The sequence below is a fragment of the Sceloporus undulatus genome, chromosome 8, assembly GCF_019175285.1.
Source record: "Sceloporus undulatus isolate JIND9_A2432 ecotype Alabama chromosome 8, SceUnd_v1.1, whole genome shotgun sequence".
NCBI lineage: Eukaryota > Metazoa > Chordata > Lepidosauria > Squamata > Phrynosomatidae > Sceloporus > Sceloporus undulatus.
The window spans coordinates 18,998,178-19,012,548 of NC_056529.1; the positions used below are offsets into that span (position 1 = coordinate 18,998,178).

Genomic DNA, 14,371 nt, shown 5'->3' on the forward strand with positions numbered 1-14,371 from the left:
AAGCATTGATATACCACCTTTCTAGTAAGAATAACCTGCTCAGTTTTGCTGCAGCTCAGACCTGCAACACTGTCCCAAAAGTAAAACATCCTACAGTAATAACAACAAGCAGCAAAAGACATAGCAGAGAAAGGCAACAAACATTCGCTCTCCAAGGCTGCATCAATGCTGCAGTTTTGACACCGCTTTGACAGCCATGGCTCTCTCTCCAACAGAATCCTGGGATCTGAAGTTTTGTTGAGATATTTAGACGCCTCTGTCAGAGAGCATTGGTGCCACAACAAACTAGAATATTAACCAAGATGCTGGGGACTTCGGGAACATTTTGATGATCGCTTGGGTGGCTACCACACTGTAGAAATAAAGCAGTTTGACACCACTTCAACAGCCATGGCTTCATCCTACAGAATCCTGGGATTTGTAGTTTGGTGAAGCGACAGAGTTTGGTGAGGACTGAAAGAAAATTTGTTAAAGAAAAGTGTGGCAGAGTATTGCATTCAAACTCTTGAACTACAACTTCAGATCAACTTTGCTCTCTCTCTTCTCTTCTTGGAAATAAACCCATCCCAAACCCAAGCATCAATAGTGGTTAAATAAAAGGCAGCTTCCAGGGAAATTTCATGCAAGGAGCTCCTCCAATCTACTCCAAAGGGCTGGGCAAGCAAGCAAAGGGGAGGAGAGAGGATGCTATAAAGGCAACAGACCAGATACTGTTCTGCCATAGCTGCTCTGAGAATCTAGGGAGAAGGAGGCAGATCCTTTTTCCTTCCCCTTCTCTTTCTCTCTTCTCCTGCTTCCCAGTTTTGAAATTCAGGACAGATCTTTCTTTCTTCGATACCAGGAGCATTCAAAGGAGTGCAGCACCAGGATCTCTCTCCCATCCCTTGGCAAGGGTAAGTGCAATGTCTTGGTCTGCCTTTTGTTGAGAGATGGGGATATATATCTGGATGTAACAGAGAAAGAGAGAGATTCCAATTGCTTCCCACCCATTTTGCAAGATGACTTTCCTATCCTATGGTTTTGGGGTTTCTTTTTGGCATTCTTTTCCCCTCTGGAAAGGAAACTCATTGACTTTCATCAACCTGATGAGATAGGAGAGATTTATTTTAGATGAAGCCTTTGACCTGTCTCTTTCTTTCTTTCTTTCTTTCTTTCTTTCTTTCTTGAGGAATACATAGATACAGCTGGTCTAGATATCATGCTAGAATCAAATGGCCCAGCAATGGTCCTGAGACTGAATTAACAGTACAGTATTTGGAAGTGCAAAGCCAGCATGGTTTAGTGGTTCGAATCGAGAAACAGACAAGGGAGTTTATCACACTGGGGCTAATTTTGGCATTAAAGAGCAATTAAAGCACATTGAAAGCGTCCCACAAATAAGGCAGGAATAATTGCACGAATAATTATCACTTCCAATAATTGCACAAATAAAGTGATATTGGGAATGCAATTGACGCTTAAAGTCCAGAAAGTCAAAAGATGCGTGTTAATGCTTCTTGGTGACCACTTTAAGGGTGTCCTTTGTGCAACGTTGTGTGAAATCGTTTCGTGTAATTATACGTCATTTCCGGGATATTCATGGAATAAACTCCCAATCTCCTTTGTGTGATAAATTCCCTAAAGACTCCAGGAAACTAGGGTTCGAATGCTCATTCAGCTATGGAAACCCACTGGGTGACCTTAGGCAAGCCACATTCTTTCAGCATTTGGGAAGAATGATGGCAAATCTCCTATATCTTGCCAAGAAAATCCTAGGATGTCAAGTTGATGTCAAGGCGCATAATGACCAGCAATGTGAACGATACATTTCTGCCACGCCACTTTCTGTCTACAGTATTTGTGTGTATGTTATTTTTAATGACAAAGTGGCCTCATTGATTGATTGATTTGATTTGATTTAAAGTAGGGCTGTCCCCTTACCCCTCACCCTGCAAATGCAAGCTCTGTGTGAAAAGGAGCGTGGCCAACTTGCCCAGTTGCATAGCATCAAGTTGCAAAAGGATGAGGAATCTAACCCATTCCATCTGATGCAAGATCCCTATCCCAAGTTTGGCTCTTGTCCATATCGGAGCTATATTGTTTTTATTGTCTAATTTGTTCTGAAAAGTGGAAATTGTGAGACGGTTTGCAGGCGGGCGATTAGCCTTGTGCGTCTGTTGGAGCAAACTGTCCAAGTGTCTTGTGGCATCATTGAAGACTGACCAGTTTTGCTTGGCACCAGCTATTCTGGACTTCAGCCCAATTCAGAGCAGATGCATCACAGCCTTATTCTGAACAAAACCTGCTAGTCTTTCAAAGTGTCACAATATTTGTTGTTGTTGCTCTCATTCTGCTTCTCTTGCTTGTCTTTGATCGCTGTTTGCTTTGCATGAGGATGCCTGAAAACTTGGCACTAATGATCTTGCTCTTACTTACTGACTTTGCCCATGCTATCCAATATTTCACAGACGAATACTGGCATGCGTATGGCCAAGCAACATCAGAGTGTGATGAAGATGTCAATGTTAGTAATGAACATCATTAGTAGTGATTAAGTTAGTAATGAAAGGGGGGGGGGGTACAAACTAGGAGAGGCTGCAGCAGTTTGCTTTTGCCTGAGGCTACTGGGAAGAGCAAGATTTGACCTTCTTCCTCTCATCTCCTCCCTTGCTGAGTTAACCAAGTGCAAACTACTTTTGAACATAGTTTACAGGAATGGAAGTAATCTGAGAACAAAAGGGAGAAGTGAGAGGAGGAGAGAGAAACTGGGACTTTTTAAAAGCAGCTGGAAAAGTGGAAGGATAGAGGTTTAATCAGAACCATCTTGGTTAAATCCGGACAACTGGAGGGTAAGCTGGTCTTGCTCTGTTTCTCCCATTAATGGTCATTCCACCCCTTTTCCTAACTCCACTTTTACAAGCTGACTTTGCACTTGTGCAGTGTTCATCTGTTTTCCACTTCATTGTCTCGGTCTAGGACTTCTCTTCTCCTTTCGTAGTCCAATTGCACAGTCTCACCTGTTCAGCCCAGACACCTTGACAATTTCCCCTGCAAATGCCTGTTTTGTAGCTAGAGGGCAAGGAGGGCAAGGTTGTTTCTGACCTGATCACTCCCAGCTCCTTCACAAACCTCTTGAATATGTCCTAAGAAGCAATCTTGCATCCCTTAGAGTTCATCATTCGTAGATGCAATGGCACTTGTGTTCCTTTTCCAAGAAAATGAGAGAGAAGGGGTGTGTGTGCGCACCACAATCTTGACAAGAAGCAGTGCTTTCTGAAATAAGAGAGCACTGTAGCCGAATAGGGAAATGAAATGGGACGGGAACTGTTCAAATACCAGACTGTAGCAGAGACATCAAGTAGTGCTGCAAAAAATATGGGACGAAATTTCAAATGCTCACTTAGCAGGGCCACATTGCTGGATAAATGCAATAGAAAACATGCCCCAAAAGGTGAGTGACGAGCAGCTGAACCCAACAGTGTTCTCAGCATTGATCGCTCCAGATGTGTCTAAAAAAATAAAGTCCCATAATCCCCAGACCACTCAGCAAGCTGTCTGGGGCTGATGGGGTGCATAGTCCATGATCTCTGGCAGGGAGCCTGGTTCAAATGTATTTCCCTTGCACCCTTTGGGTTCATTCTGTGAATGGGGGCATGTATTAACACTCCCCAGTTTACTCAGCCCTTCTGTTAATGGCTGTGGTTTAAGGGCCAAAGTCCCTCCTGCTCTTAAGAAGGACTACCATTTAATTTACTAGGGATTAATTTTTTAGTAGAGATGCATAGGAGTGCTCTCCAGTCCTCTCCAGGTTTAACTCCAGTCATAAAAGTTCAATGGGACAAACTCCTGAGGAAATAGCAGCTTTCACGACATCTGTGTGAAACATCTGTGGCAGGAGCATGGTTAACACTACGGAGCAGCTGGAGAACACATTGTTCGGCATCCGAACTGTGCGATTGCTAAAGGCAAAGGCAGACATAATATTGTGAAATCAGTCCTTCCTTGCGGTATCTCATGCACACTTAAGTCCCACTCTGCACTTGGGAAATAATGCATGCCTTTAGTTTAAGCCATTAGTAAAATGAATGATCAACTTCCATTTCAAAGATTATTATTAGATGATATTGGCTGATTAACATGAAACAAGACTGAAGGCTGAGATTGGAGCACATCATGCGCCGCGTGATGTCTGTGGGATTAACTCATCACACTTTTGGATTGCAAGTGCAGCCGAACCCTTCCCTCTTGAGCAGCAGGGCGAATAATTGGTAGGTGTTGAAGCATGCCAAGAAAGTGGGCATAGATAAGAATCAGTTCCTTTCTTCATGGTTGCATTTGACTTGTATGGATAATACTATGGCTGCATCTACAGATCTGGCTTTGTACAGAGTGGCATTCCCTTTTCCAAGACATTGCAGAATTAATGCCATTTGATACTGCTTTAACTGCCAGGGCATGATGCTGTGGAATTCTGGGATTTGTAGTTTAGTGTGATGTTTAACCTACTCTGGCAGATAACTCTGGTGCCACAACAAGCTACAAATCTAGAAGATGGAGCCATGACAGTTAAAGCAGTGTCAAACTCCATTAATTCTGCAAACTCCATTAATTCTGCAATCTGGACAACTGGAGGGTAAGCTGGTCTTGCTCTGTTTCTCCCATTAATGGTCATTCCACCCCCTTTCCTAACTCCACTTTTACAAGCTGTGCAAAGCCAGGCTTTTAGAGTCAAAGCAAATGGGGTGGGATAATTCAGCATATCTGGGATGTTTGTGCCCCTGGATCCTCTACAATGGGATGCCTCTGGATCCCCTACAATGGCTGCCCACCATCACCACCATCCAGAAGTGGTAGGAAGTACTGTGCACTTCCGGACCTGAACTGAACCTGAACTGTTTTCCAGGATTAAAGAGTGCAAGGGGGGACTGGGCATGGTTTGGGGGAATCTGAGGGCCACAAAAACAGCCCATGGACCATATGCATCTCCAGGGCCACATATTTCTGGGCAAGCTAGGGAATTCAAGTTGCTGGACATGACTGGCTGTGCTGGGGATGGATGCTGGGAGGTATCATTTTACAAAAGTTTCCAAACTCATGACCAATGTGAAGTCAAAGGCTTTCATGGCTGGCATCCATAGTTTTTTGTGGTTTTTTCTAGAACATGGCCACATAGCCCAAAAAACCCACAAAAAATATCTACTCATGACTCTCCCCAATGTGCCATTTTGATGACTGTGCAACCTAGCAAACCCTTCACACAATGAATGTGCTGCACCTATCCACAGATTGTGGGCTCACTGCAAACTTTTCTTGCTTGCAATGAGCCTGATTTTGGTCTTGCAGACTGAGGCTTAACCACAACTGTACATGCAACTTGATACAAGGCTGTTTGTTGGAGCTGTTTGGTTGCCCAGTCTTTCTCTTGTGCCTCCAGATGTCTACTCTGGTTTCCTCTTTCCAAACTGAAAACTAACTCCAACATCGGCTGGACCTCCAAAGGATTTCCCTTTTGTTCCACCCCTCCAGATTACTTTTTCTGCATCTTCTCCTGTGTCTGCACCAGGAGGATCCCTCCCCAACCCTCTTTCTTTTTGTGGACTCATGGATTTCTGAGCCATCCCAGGTGTTCAAGCAGCATCTGTAGCACACAAGCCAGATTCAAAAGGAGGTCACTCTCGGCTGTGCCTCCCTTCCTCCCCTCTCCCTCCCTCTTGCCTGAAACAAAAGCAAAGTTTACTCAGCTGCCCAGATGACAGCAAGTTCCTTTCAAAGCAGCTGAAGGCACATCCCAAGAACTCTCTTCCAACTCAAATACAATCTTCGTTGGGATTTTTGGACGGCATCTCAAGGGCTACAGCCCAGAATCCATTGTTAGTCCCAGCGAGAGAAGACTGGCCTTCTTAAGTTGCCATTGATTCAAGAGGACTACTCTAGACCTATTGATTCAATAGGTTGCCTTTAGTCAGGACTAAAAATCAGAGTTTAGGCCGTGTGTTGGAAAGTGACAGATAAGGGGTTGTTTGCAATTTATTCCCTTCCCTCCTAACAACTATATAACCCAAATATACAGCAGTTATAATTTGCTGAGGATTTGCATTATTCATTTTGTTCATAATTGTAGCTTTTTAGTTGCTTACTAGTTGCTTTTCTACATAAAGTGGCAGAGGAGGAATATCACATGGTTCAAGTGCTGGCTTATACCATGCTTCATCCTATTGCATTTGCCTACCCTAAAAGTATTAACTTGAGTGAGGAAAAGTTACTTTTGGGGCTTCTTGTTCCAATAATTTCTGATTTACAGTATAACCCTGTTACAGAGTTTTGCTGGCAAGGTTTGTTTAGAGCGGGTTTGCCATTGTCTTCTTCTGAGGCTGAGAGAGTGTGACTTGTCCAAGGTCCCCCAATGGGTTTGCATGGTGGAGTGGGGATTCAAACTCTGGTCTCCCAGGGTCCTAGGATGCGTCTACAATGTTAGTCTCAGAGATAAAGGAATTGATCTCAGCGTGGGGCATTGAACGATGTCTCTGGAGACCAGGATTTAAATCCTGGCACAGCCGTGTAAACGCACTGAGTGATCTTGGGCAAGTCACACTCTCTCAGCCTCTGAGGATGGCAATGGCAAACCCAGTCTGAAGAAACTTGCTCAGAAAACCCTGTGATAGGTCTGCCTTAGGGTCACCATAAGTTGGAAACGACTTGACACCACATAACAACAAACAGCTAATCTCAAAGGTGCTACAAGATCCCTCAGTAGAAGATAGCAGAGGCACAGCAGAACGGCTTCCCGACAGAACGAATTTCTTCAGACAGTCATTGGCACGCAGTCAGTGCTACAACACCATCTAAATCTTAGGAGGATTTTGGACTACAGATGCCTATAAATCCCTTTGCAAATCAGCCACTTTTGGAGGAAGGGACCTTTCTTGGTGCCTCAAGCCCTTGAGAGAGAATCCAGCTGTGAAAGAAAAGACATAGACTCAGGGTGTGCATGCATGCGCGTCTATCTGTGTCACCGTATTGTTCAAAGGACACCCTGCTGGGCCTTAATGATCCAAAGTCTGCCTAAAAAGTGGGACATTGTGGTTGCCTCTTCTCTGCATTGGAGCATCTTGAAATTTCTGAGCCAGGAGGGAGAGACCAGCAGCGTCATCTGCTGCTTTATCACAAGATGGAAAAGTAGTGGCCAAGTTCCCAGCTGGAAGCAAAAGCTAGACGCTGTTGTTAGCTTAAGCAGTGTAAAGAGCAGACGGTTCCTTGTGTGCCGGGGATGGGGATAAGGAGATAGTTTAAGCATTGTATGTGTGCCCAGGTCTGGAAAAGAAGTGGAGCATGAGCAAGCATGGATCTCTTTATTTCACTCTTAGCTCTTTTAGTCTAGGGGAAGAAAATAGAGGGGTGCACTATAGACATATGAATCTATCCATGGTTTATTTATTGGATTTGTATCTCACCTTTCTCCCAAAATAGGATTCAAGGTAGTTTGAATCCCTCTCTCAGCAGTGGCTGTGATGTCTGCAAGAGACGGTGAATCTGTTCTGGGTTTGGATCCATATTTTAAAAAACCTGTCCAAGATGGCTGAACCTATTATGTATATCTTAGGGACTAACTGAACGATAGAAGTTGGTAGCACGAGCTTCCGTAGACTAAAGTCTACTTCCTCAGATGCATCTGAGGAAGTAGATTTAAGTCTACGCAACTTCATGCTACCAACGTCTCTCTTTCAGTTAGTCCCAAAGGTGCTACAAGATCCCTTTACATACTGATTCTACAGACTAACAGGGATATACCTTTGACTTCTCTGGCTCCATTTTGGTACTCTGGGTGTTTTAGACTTCAGCTCCCAGAATCCCTGACTGTTAGCCAAGCCAGCTGAGGCTTCTGGGAGTTGAAGTACAAAACACTTAAAGGATCAAAGTTTGGGAAGCACCAATATACACTGTAGTAATGATGTAGGTCAACACCAGAAAGTGCTGCAGCTCCATCCTTTGGGATCCTGGGATTTGCTGTCTCTGCCAAAGTGTGCTGGTGTCTCATCAAACTACAGATCTCAGGATTCCATTGCAGATAAACTGGTGTCTGACTGCATTATTTCTACACTACAGTTGCACCTTTTCATACCTCTTTTAAAGTCGGAACTCTCCCCCCGAATAGATTTGGCACATTGGATGGCTCTTGTAAAATTCAGAGTAAAACTTGGCACGGCTTCACCGATATTGGCGCTACTGGCTTTTCCTCATAATAATCGAACTTAGGGGTCCATCCAATAAAGCTGAGTAGTTGGGAAGGTTAGGAGAGACAAAAGGAAATCCATGGTGCCTATGGAATTCATGGCCAAAGGATGTCGTTGTAGTCCCCAGTGGAGATAACTTTAAAAGAAGTTTGGAGAAATTGGTGGAGGATGGGCCCATCAGTGGCTACTAGCTAGGATGACTGTATATGCCATCAAATATATACCAGAAGCATGTGAATACCAGCTGCTGGGGAACAAAAATGAGAATGTTGTGTCATGGCATACTTGTCTTCTACAACTATGTCAGAAGAGATGCTGACCCAAATAGACCTTTGGTCTTACCAAAGGCTTTTCTTCCATTCTCTTCAACTTTCTCAGAGCAGAATATATGGAATCCTGCATCCAGTTCTGGGCACCACAATTCAAAAAGGATGTTGACAAGCTGAAGCGTGTCCAGAGGAGGGCAACCAAAATGGCGAAGGGTCTGGAAACCATGCCTTATGAGGAGAGACTTAGGGAGCTGGGTATGTTTTGCCTGGAGAAGAGAAGGTTGAGAGGGGACATGATAGTTATTTTACTAATTTTTGGTGCAAATCATTACTCATCATTGTTGTGGAGCAAAATTTGCCATGAATGCAATGAGATAGAGGAGGCACGTTTCTCTGGGATCATATGGGAAGGACTGTATGGGAAGTCCTTCAAATAGCCTGGACTGGGAACACATGAGCGTTTATAGGTCACAGCCATCACTTTGAATGGTTCCTTGAAACAGACCAGCAGCTGGTAACAACCCACCTCTCACTTTGCAGCAGAAATTGGGGGGGTCTTTGCTAGCAAGGCCAAGAACCAGGCTGCAACCTCAGTTTGATCCCCTGATCCTTTGGATTCTGCAGCGTTCTGCCAAGGAATGCGAGGCTGGCTGACCGTATCTGCGCTTGCTTTGGCGTGTCATTGCATTTATTCATTTAAATCATCTTGAGGCCAAAACATCTGGCTTTGGCCACATCCAGTAACAGGAAGCTGGATCATTTTTTGGGGAGGTGGGGAGGGAATGGAGCATCAGGAGGAATCTTCTGGACAGCTTTGGCCAAGCCTGATGTTTACATCTCCTCTTCCACTGATTTTTATCGAAGGCCTCTTCTTTCAGGGAGGCACTTCATGGATCTTGGCAATGGCTCATGCAGGAAACTGCAAGTCACTCAGCGCTCTCAAGACACATACCCTTTTCGACTGTCTCCCAATTTGGCAGGGGCAGCCCTGATAAATCCTCTGTCGTCCCAGTTTTGCAGCTGCTTTAAAAATATGCCACCTTCCCCATCCCCTTCCCACTTCCTTCTTTGCCCTAGCTTCAATATCTGGCAATAGAGGTTGCATCTGCACTGCAGAAATAATCCAGTTTGACATCACTTTAACTGCCATGGCTCCATGCTACAGAAATCTGGGGTTTGTAGTTGAAGCGGGAGAAAGCGGATCGAGGACAGAGAAATCTGGATGTTTTCAAAGCAGGTGAAGAAGTGAGGATATCGAGGTTTCACTGGGATGGTCCCTTCCAAACTGGGACAGTTGGAGCATCTGGGGATAGAATCCCATTTTGCCACCACTTCCATGCCTTCTCAGTGCCAGCATCAGACTAGCGCATGGATTCCTCTGCATCTGTACTGTTTCCAGAAAGGGAAGGAGGGAAGAAGCATAGAGAGGCCTGTTTTCCCCATTGGCAAAAAAGCAAGTCAAAAACCTGCGCATGGGCAGCTCTGGCTGAGAGCCTGTCTATAGGCGAAGAAGCAGCGTCTGCTTCCATGCGCACTGTCCCTGAAAAGCAGGCCACAGTTAGGAAAAATGGCATGGGCTAAAAGGGCCGCATTGTGGAGGCCGGAGAGAAGAAGCGCATCTATTTATAACCCCCTTCGGAGCAGCCTCTGAAAGTCGGGATTGTTTCCCCCTTCAAGTGGGTCAGACAGTCTACAAAAGTAACAGCTTGAGGTTAGCCACACCAAGGCGGCCTCTTGCTCGAAAGGCGGTGGCATGGGGGCCCCTGAGCATGAGAGAAAGGCCGGGGAAGGGAGCTGAGAACGAGGTTAAGGCAATATTTGTCTGCTGGATTCTGAAGTCATCTTCCAGGCAGCTGATGGATGCATAGTTTGGAGAAAGAAGGAAGAATAGATGATGCCATATTGGTCCCTTCTGGGTTCCTCTTTGGCTGTTGGATGTGGAGAGGATGCATGGAGGGGATGCCTCATTGCCACATCCCTTGGAAAGGATCCCCTTTCCAAGAGATTTCCATGGCAAACAATGAAAAGCCCTCTCCACCTTTCCTGTTCTGCGCTCCTCTCTAAAAGTGATCTTTCTCTATTGCCTTGAGATTGTAATGTTTCTTGCAAATGCTTGCCTTGTATAGATACAGGTGCCTCGCTCATTCAGCTCACTGGAAAACGGTGAGATTAAACCCCAAGTTTTGGAAAATGCCTTTTTTTGGACTAATGCTGCCAACATGGCCCCGGTTGGCATGGCTATTGGCATGCGTGTCTATATATACACCCACTGTGTGATGCACTCCAACGTTTTGAGAAAATTCCTTTTTTTAGAGTGTAACGCCAGGCATGGCCTTGCTAGTACAAAAATGTATGTGTACCGAATCCCATCTTTGTATTAAACATCCCCTCTATATCCCCCATATTTGACCGACCACATATTCAACAAAGAATCAACCGAACAAATCTCAAACACTGTGTGATTCATTGTTTTATTAGTATTTATTTAAAAGGTTAAAAGGTTTAAAAGTGCTTTTCCCCCCAGATGGGCTTTCCAAAGGTAGAGTATATCTGAACAATAAAACATATAAAACAATAAAACAGCACTTTGGCCACTCCTGCAATATTGCCCTATAGGTGCGTCTACACTGTAGAAGTAATGCAATTTGGCACCACTTTAAGTGATGTTGCTCCATCATATGGAATCCTTGGAACCTGTAGTTTTCCAAGGTCTTCAGCTTTCTTTGCCAAAGAGTGCTGGTGCTTCACCAAACTACAAATCCCAGGATTCTGTAGGATGGAGTTACAGTACTTAAAGTGGTGTCAAAAGGCATTATTTCTACAGCATTGATGCACCCAGTGATAAAATCGTAGCCTGAGCATAAGCCTAGGTGAACATGGAAATCTTTAGGGCCCGAATAATGTTGCAAAATAATTCAGCAAGCAAGGGACCATTACCAAGAAGGCTCTGTTTCTCATGTCCACTGCCAACCTAAAAAATTAAAACCCAATACCAAGTTTTTCCTCGCCTCCCCACTGGCAATATTAGGGAATCGGTCCAGTGCTTTTCTAACTAGGCTGCTTTCCCCAGAAAAGCCAGCATATAAATAGCCTTGTTCCAATTGCTGCAGTATTTCTGGTGACACTTTATATAAACAGCAAAAGCTCTTGGGAGCTGGCAAGGAGCAAAGCTTCTGTTTTCTGCCAGGCAGAAACAGCTCATAGCTGACCTTCTCAGCCCTGCAATCTGGGAACTCTTTAGTATTAGAGTCACTTTGAATTCCAATTTTTTGGGGGGAAAGTGCGATGCAAATAAATATAATAATAACTCCTGGTGCTGCATCCATAGTGGTGCTTTGCAATTTCATGTCTCCCATCCATACCTGCTTGAAACATAGTGAGTTTGGGGTGACTTAAAGCCTTGAGGATATTATATTACAGGCCTTTGCAAAATCTTTGAAGGGTATTATTTTCTTGGCTGAAGTAGCCTTGGATCTCCAGAAGATGTTCATGGACTCCAACATCCAGAATGCTCAGCCAGCATAGGCAGTGTTTAGGAATACCAGGAATAATAATAATAATAATAATAATAATAATAATAATAATAGTTTATTTCCCCCCGCGTCTCTGAGAGATCGAGTCTTATAGTCTAAAGCATCCGGGACAGAATTTAAACAAGTTGAGTTATATATAATGCACTTATTTGTCAGCAGGACTGCATCTGCACTGCAGAAATAATGCAGTTTGACACCACTTGGCTCACTGCTATGGGACCCTGGGATTTGTGGTTTGTTGTGGCATCAGAACTCTCCAACCAAGAAGGCTAAATAATCTCACAATACTACAAACCCGAGAGTTTTATAGCATGGAGCCATGGCAGTTAAAACAGTGCCAAACTGCATTAGTTCTGCAGTGCAGATGCAACCTGAGCTTAGAGAACTGGGATTTAGGATAACTATATTTCTTCTTTTTATATTCTCTAGATTTGTAGAGCGAATCTTTAGAGGAAGATCCGTTAAAAGGAAGTGTTTGCTCTCATCTGATTTTGCCAGAGGACAGAATGGCTCGAAATCCCACTCTGGCTTGGACTGTCGTACCATTTGGGCTCCTGTTTCTCATCCAGGGAATCCATTCCTTTTTGTTGCCCAATGCTACCCATTTGGAAAAAATCCTCAACCGATACCGAGATGAGCAACCTCACTCCAGGACCAGGAGAGCTATTTCCCTATCGGACAAAGAAGAGATCTTGGCCCTTCATAACAAGCTGAGAGGCCAAGTCTATCCATCAGCATCCAACATGGAATACATGGTGAGTCCAAAATAGTGAGTCAAGTCTTTGACTTGTTCCTCCACTGCCATTGTGTTGTATTATAATTTGCAATATGTCCCTGTGATTTTACTTTTCCAACTTTGGCCTGTGCATTTCCCCCCCAGATTAGACCACATACTGAAACCCCTTGTATCTAGATATCTATTATTAACTGTATTGTCATTCACTTCAGTTGCTTTCCATTTCCCCACAAAACTGGGGCTCAAGGCGGCTTAGAAATTAAGATACAACGAAGCTGAAACCTTCAAAGGACCAAGTTAAAATGGAACTGAACTGGCAACAGCAACAATTTAAAACGTACAGTCAAAATGAGAAAAGGCCGTTCCAAAGGACGGTTAAAACAATCAAACCAGAGCCGGCATGGTATCATGATTTGGGTGTTGGATTATGACTCTGGAGACTAGGCTTCGATTCTCAGCTCAGCCATCAAAATGGCTGGGCAAATCACACTCTCTCAGCTTCAGGGGAAGTCAATGGCAAACCTCCTCTGAACAGATCTAGGGTTGCCATAAATTGGAAACATGCCCAAGACTACCCAGTGGGTTTCATGGCTGAGTTGGGAATCAAACCCTGCATCTACACTGTAGAAATAATGCAGTGTGACACCACTTTAAGTCCTGTAGCTCCATCCTATTGATAGTCTTACAAGCCCTTTAGCCTTCTCTGCCAAAATGTGTGGGTGCCTCACAAAACGACAACTCCCAGGATTCTGTAGGATTTAGCCCTGACAGTGAAAGTGATGTCAAACCGCATCCTTTTGACAATGTAGATGCACGCATGGTCTCAGTTGGCTTTACATCTCTTTCACGTCCCATACAACCTCAATTGGCCCTTGGAGAAGACACATAGCAATAGAAACAGGACCTTTCTACATTTTTTGCATCCTGTAAATGGGGGGGGGGGGCAGATAGCATGGGGGCTTCCATTTTGGGTGCCATGCCTCTGGAGTCCCTCCTGAGACGTGGCCCTCCTTTTGCCTTCTTTATGAGCTTTATAACAAATTCCAGGACAAATTCCAGTGGTTCTTTCGAGTGATTTCCTGCAGCAAATTCAGCTCACGTTGCAGTTTCTTGAGTCATGGCAGCTGGAAAGGAACTCTTAGTAGGTCAGGTCAGCCCAGGGCTGCCCTTTGCATATTTGAATTATTTACTCAACACATCTCTCTCTCTATATATATATATATACACACACACACACACACACACACACACACCCCTCACACAAAACCAGACCATTCCTGGGATTCTGTTGCCACCTCATACAACTCAAACATAGAAGCAAGGGCAAGGACTTGTAGATAAGGAGGCAGGGTTCTGTTGGGATTCACTTCTAAAGTCCTCTCTTTCACTTCTTAGAATCCTAGAGTTGGAAGAGACCCCCAAGGGTCATCCAGTCCATCCCCTTTTTGCCACCAGGAATACATAATCAAAGCACCCTGACAGATGGCCATCCAGCCTCTGTTTAAAAGCCTCCAAAGATGGCTTCCAAGACATCTCATTGCACTGTCCAACGTTTCTTACCATCAGGACGTTCTTCCTAGGATTTAGGCGGAATCTCTTTTCCTGTAGCTTGAATCCATTGCT

General features: G+C 44.4%; 1 protein-coding gene across 1 annotated transcript in view; it reads left to right on the forward strand.

Moving 5' to 3' along the window:
- The first annotated feature begins 737 nt into the window (after nt 1–737).
- The window catches only part of CRISPLD2 (cysteine rich secretory protein LCCL domain containing 2), a 41,909-nt gene continuing 28,275 nt past the window's right edge, over nt 738–14,371 (forward strand). Inside the window, exons 1-2 of the mRNA XM_042438747.1 lie at nt 738–893; nt 12,442–12,767. Coding sequence (XP_042294681.1) covers nt 12,519–12,767 — 249 coding nt within the window. The 5' untranslated portion in view covers nt 738–893; nt 12,442–12,518. The remainder of the gene's footprint in view (nt 894–12,441; nt 12,768–14,371) is intronic.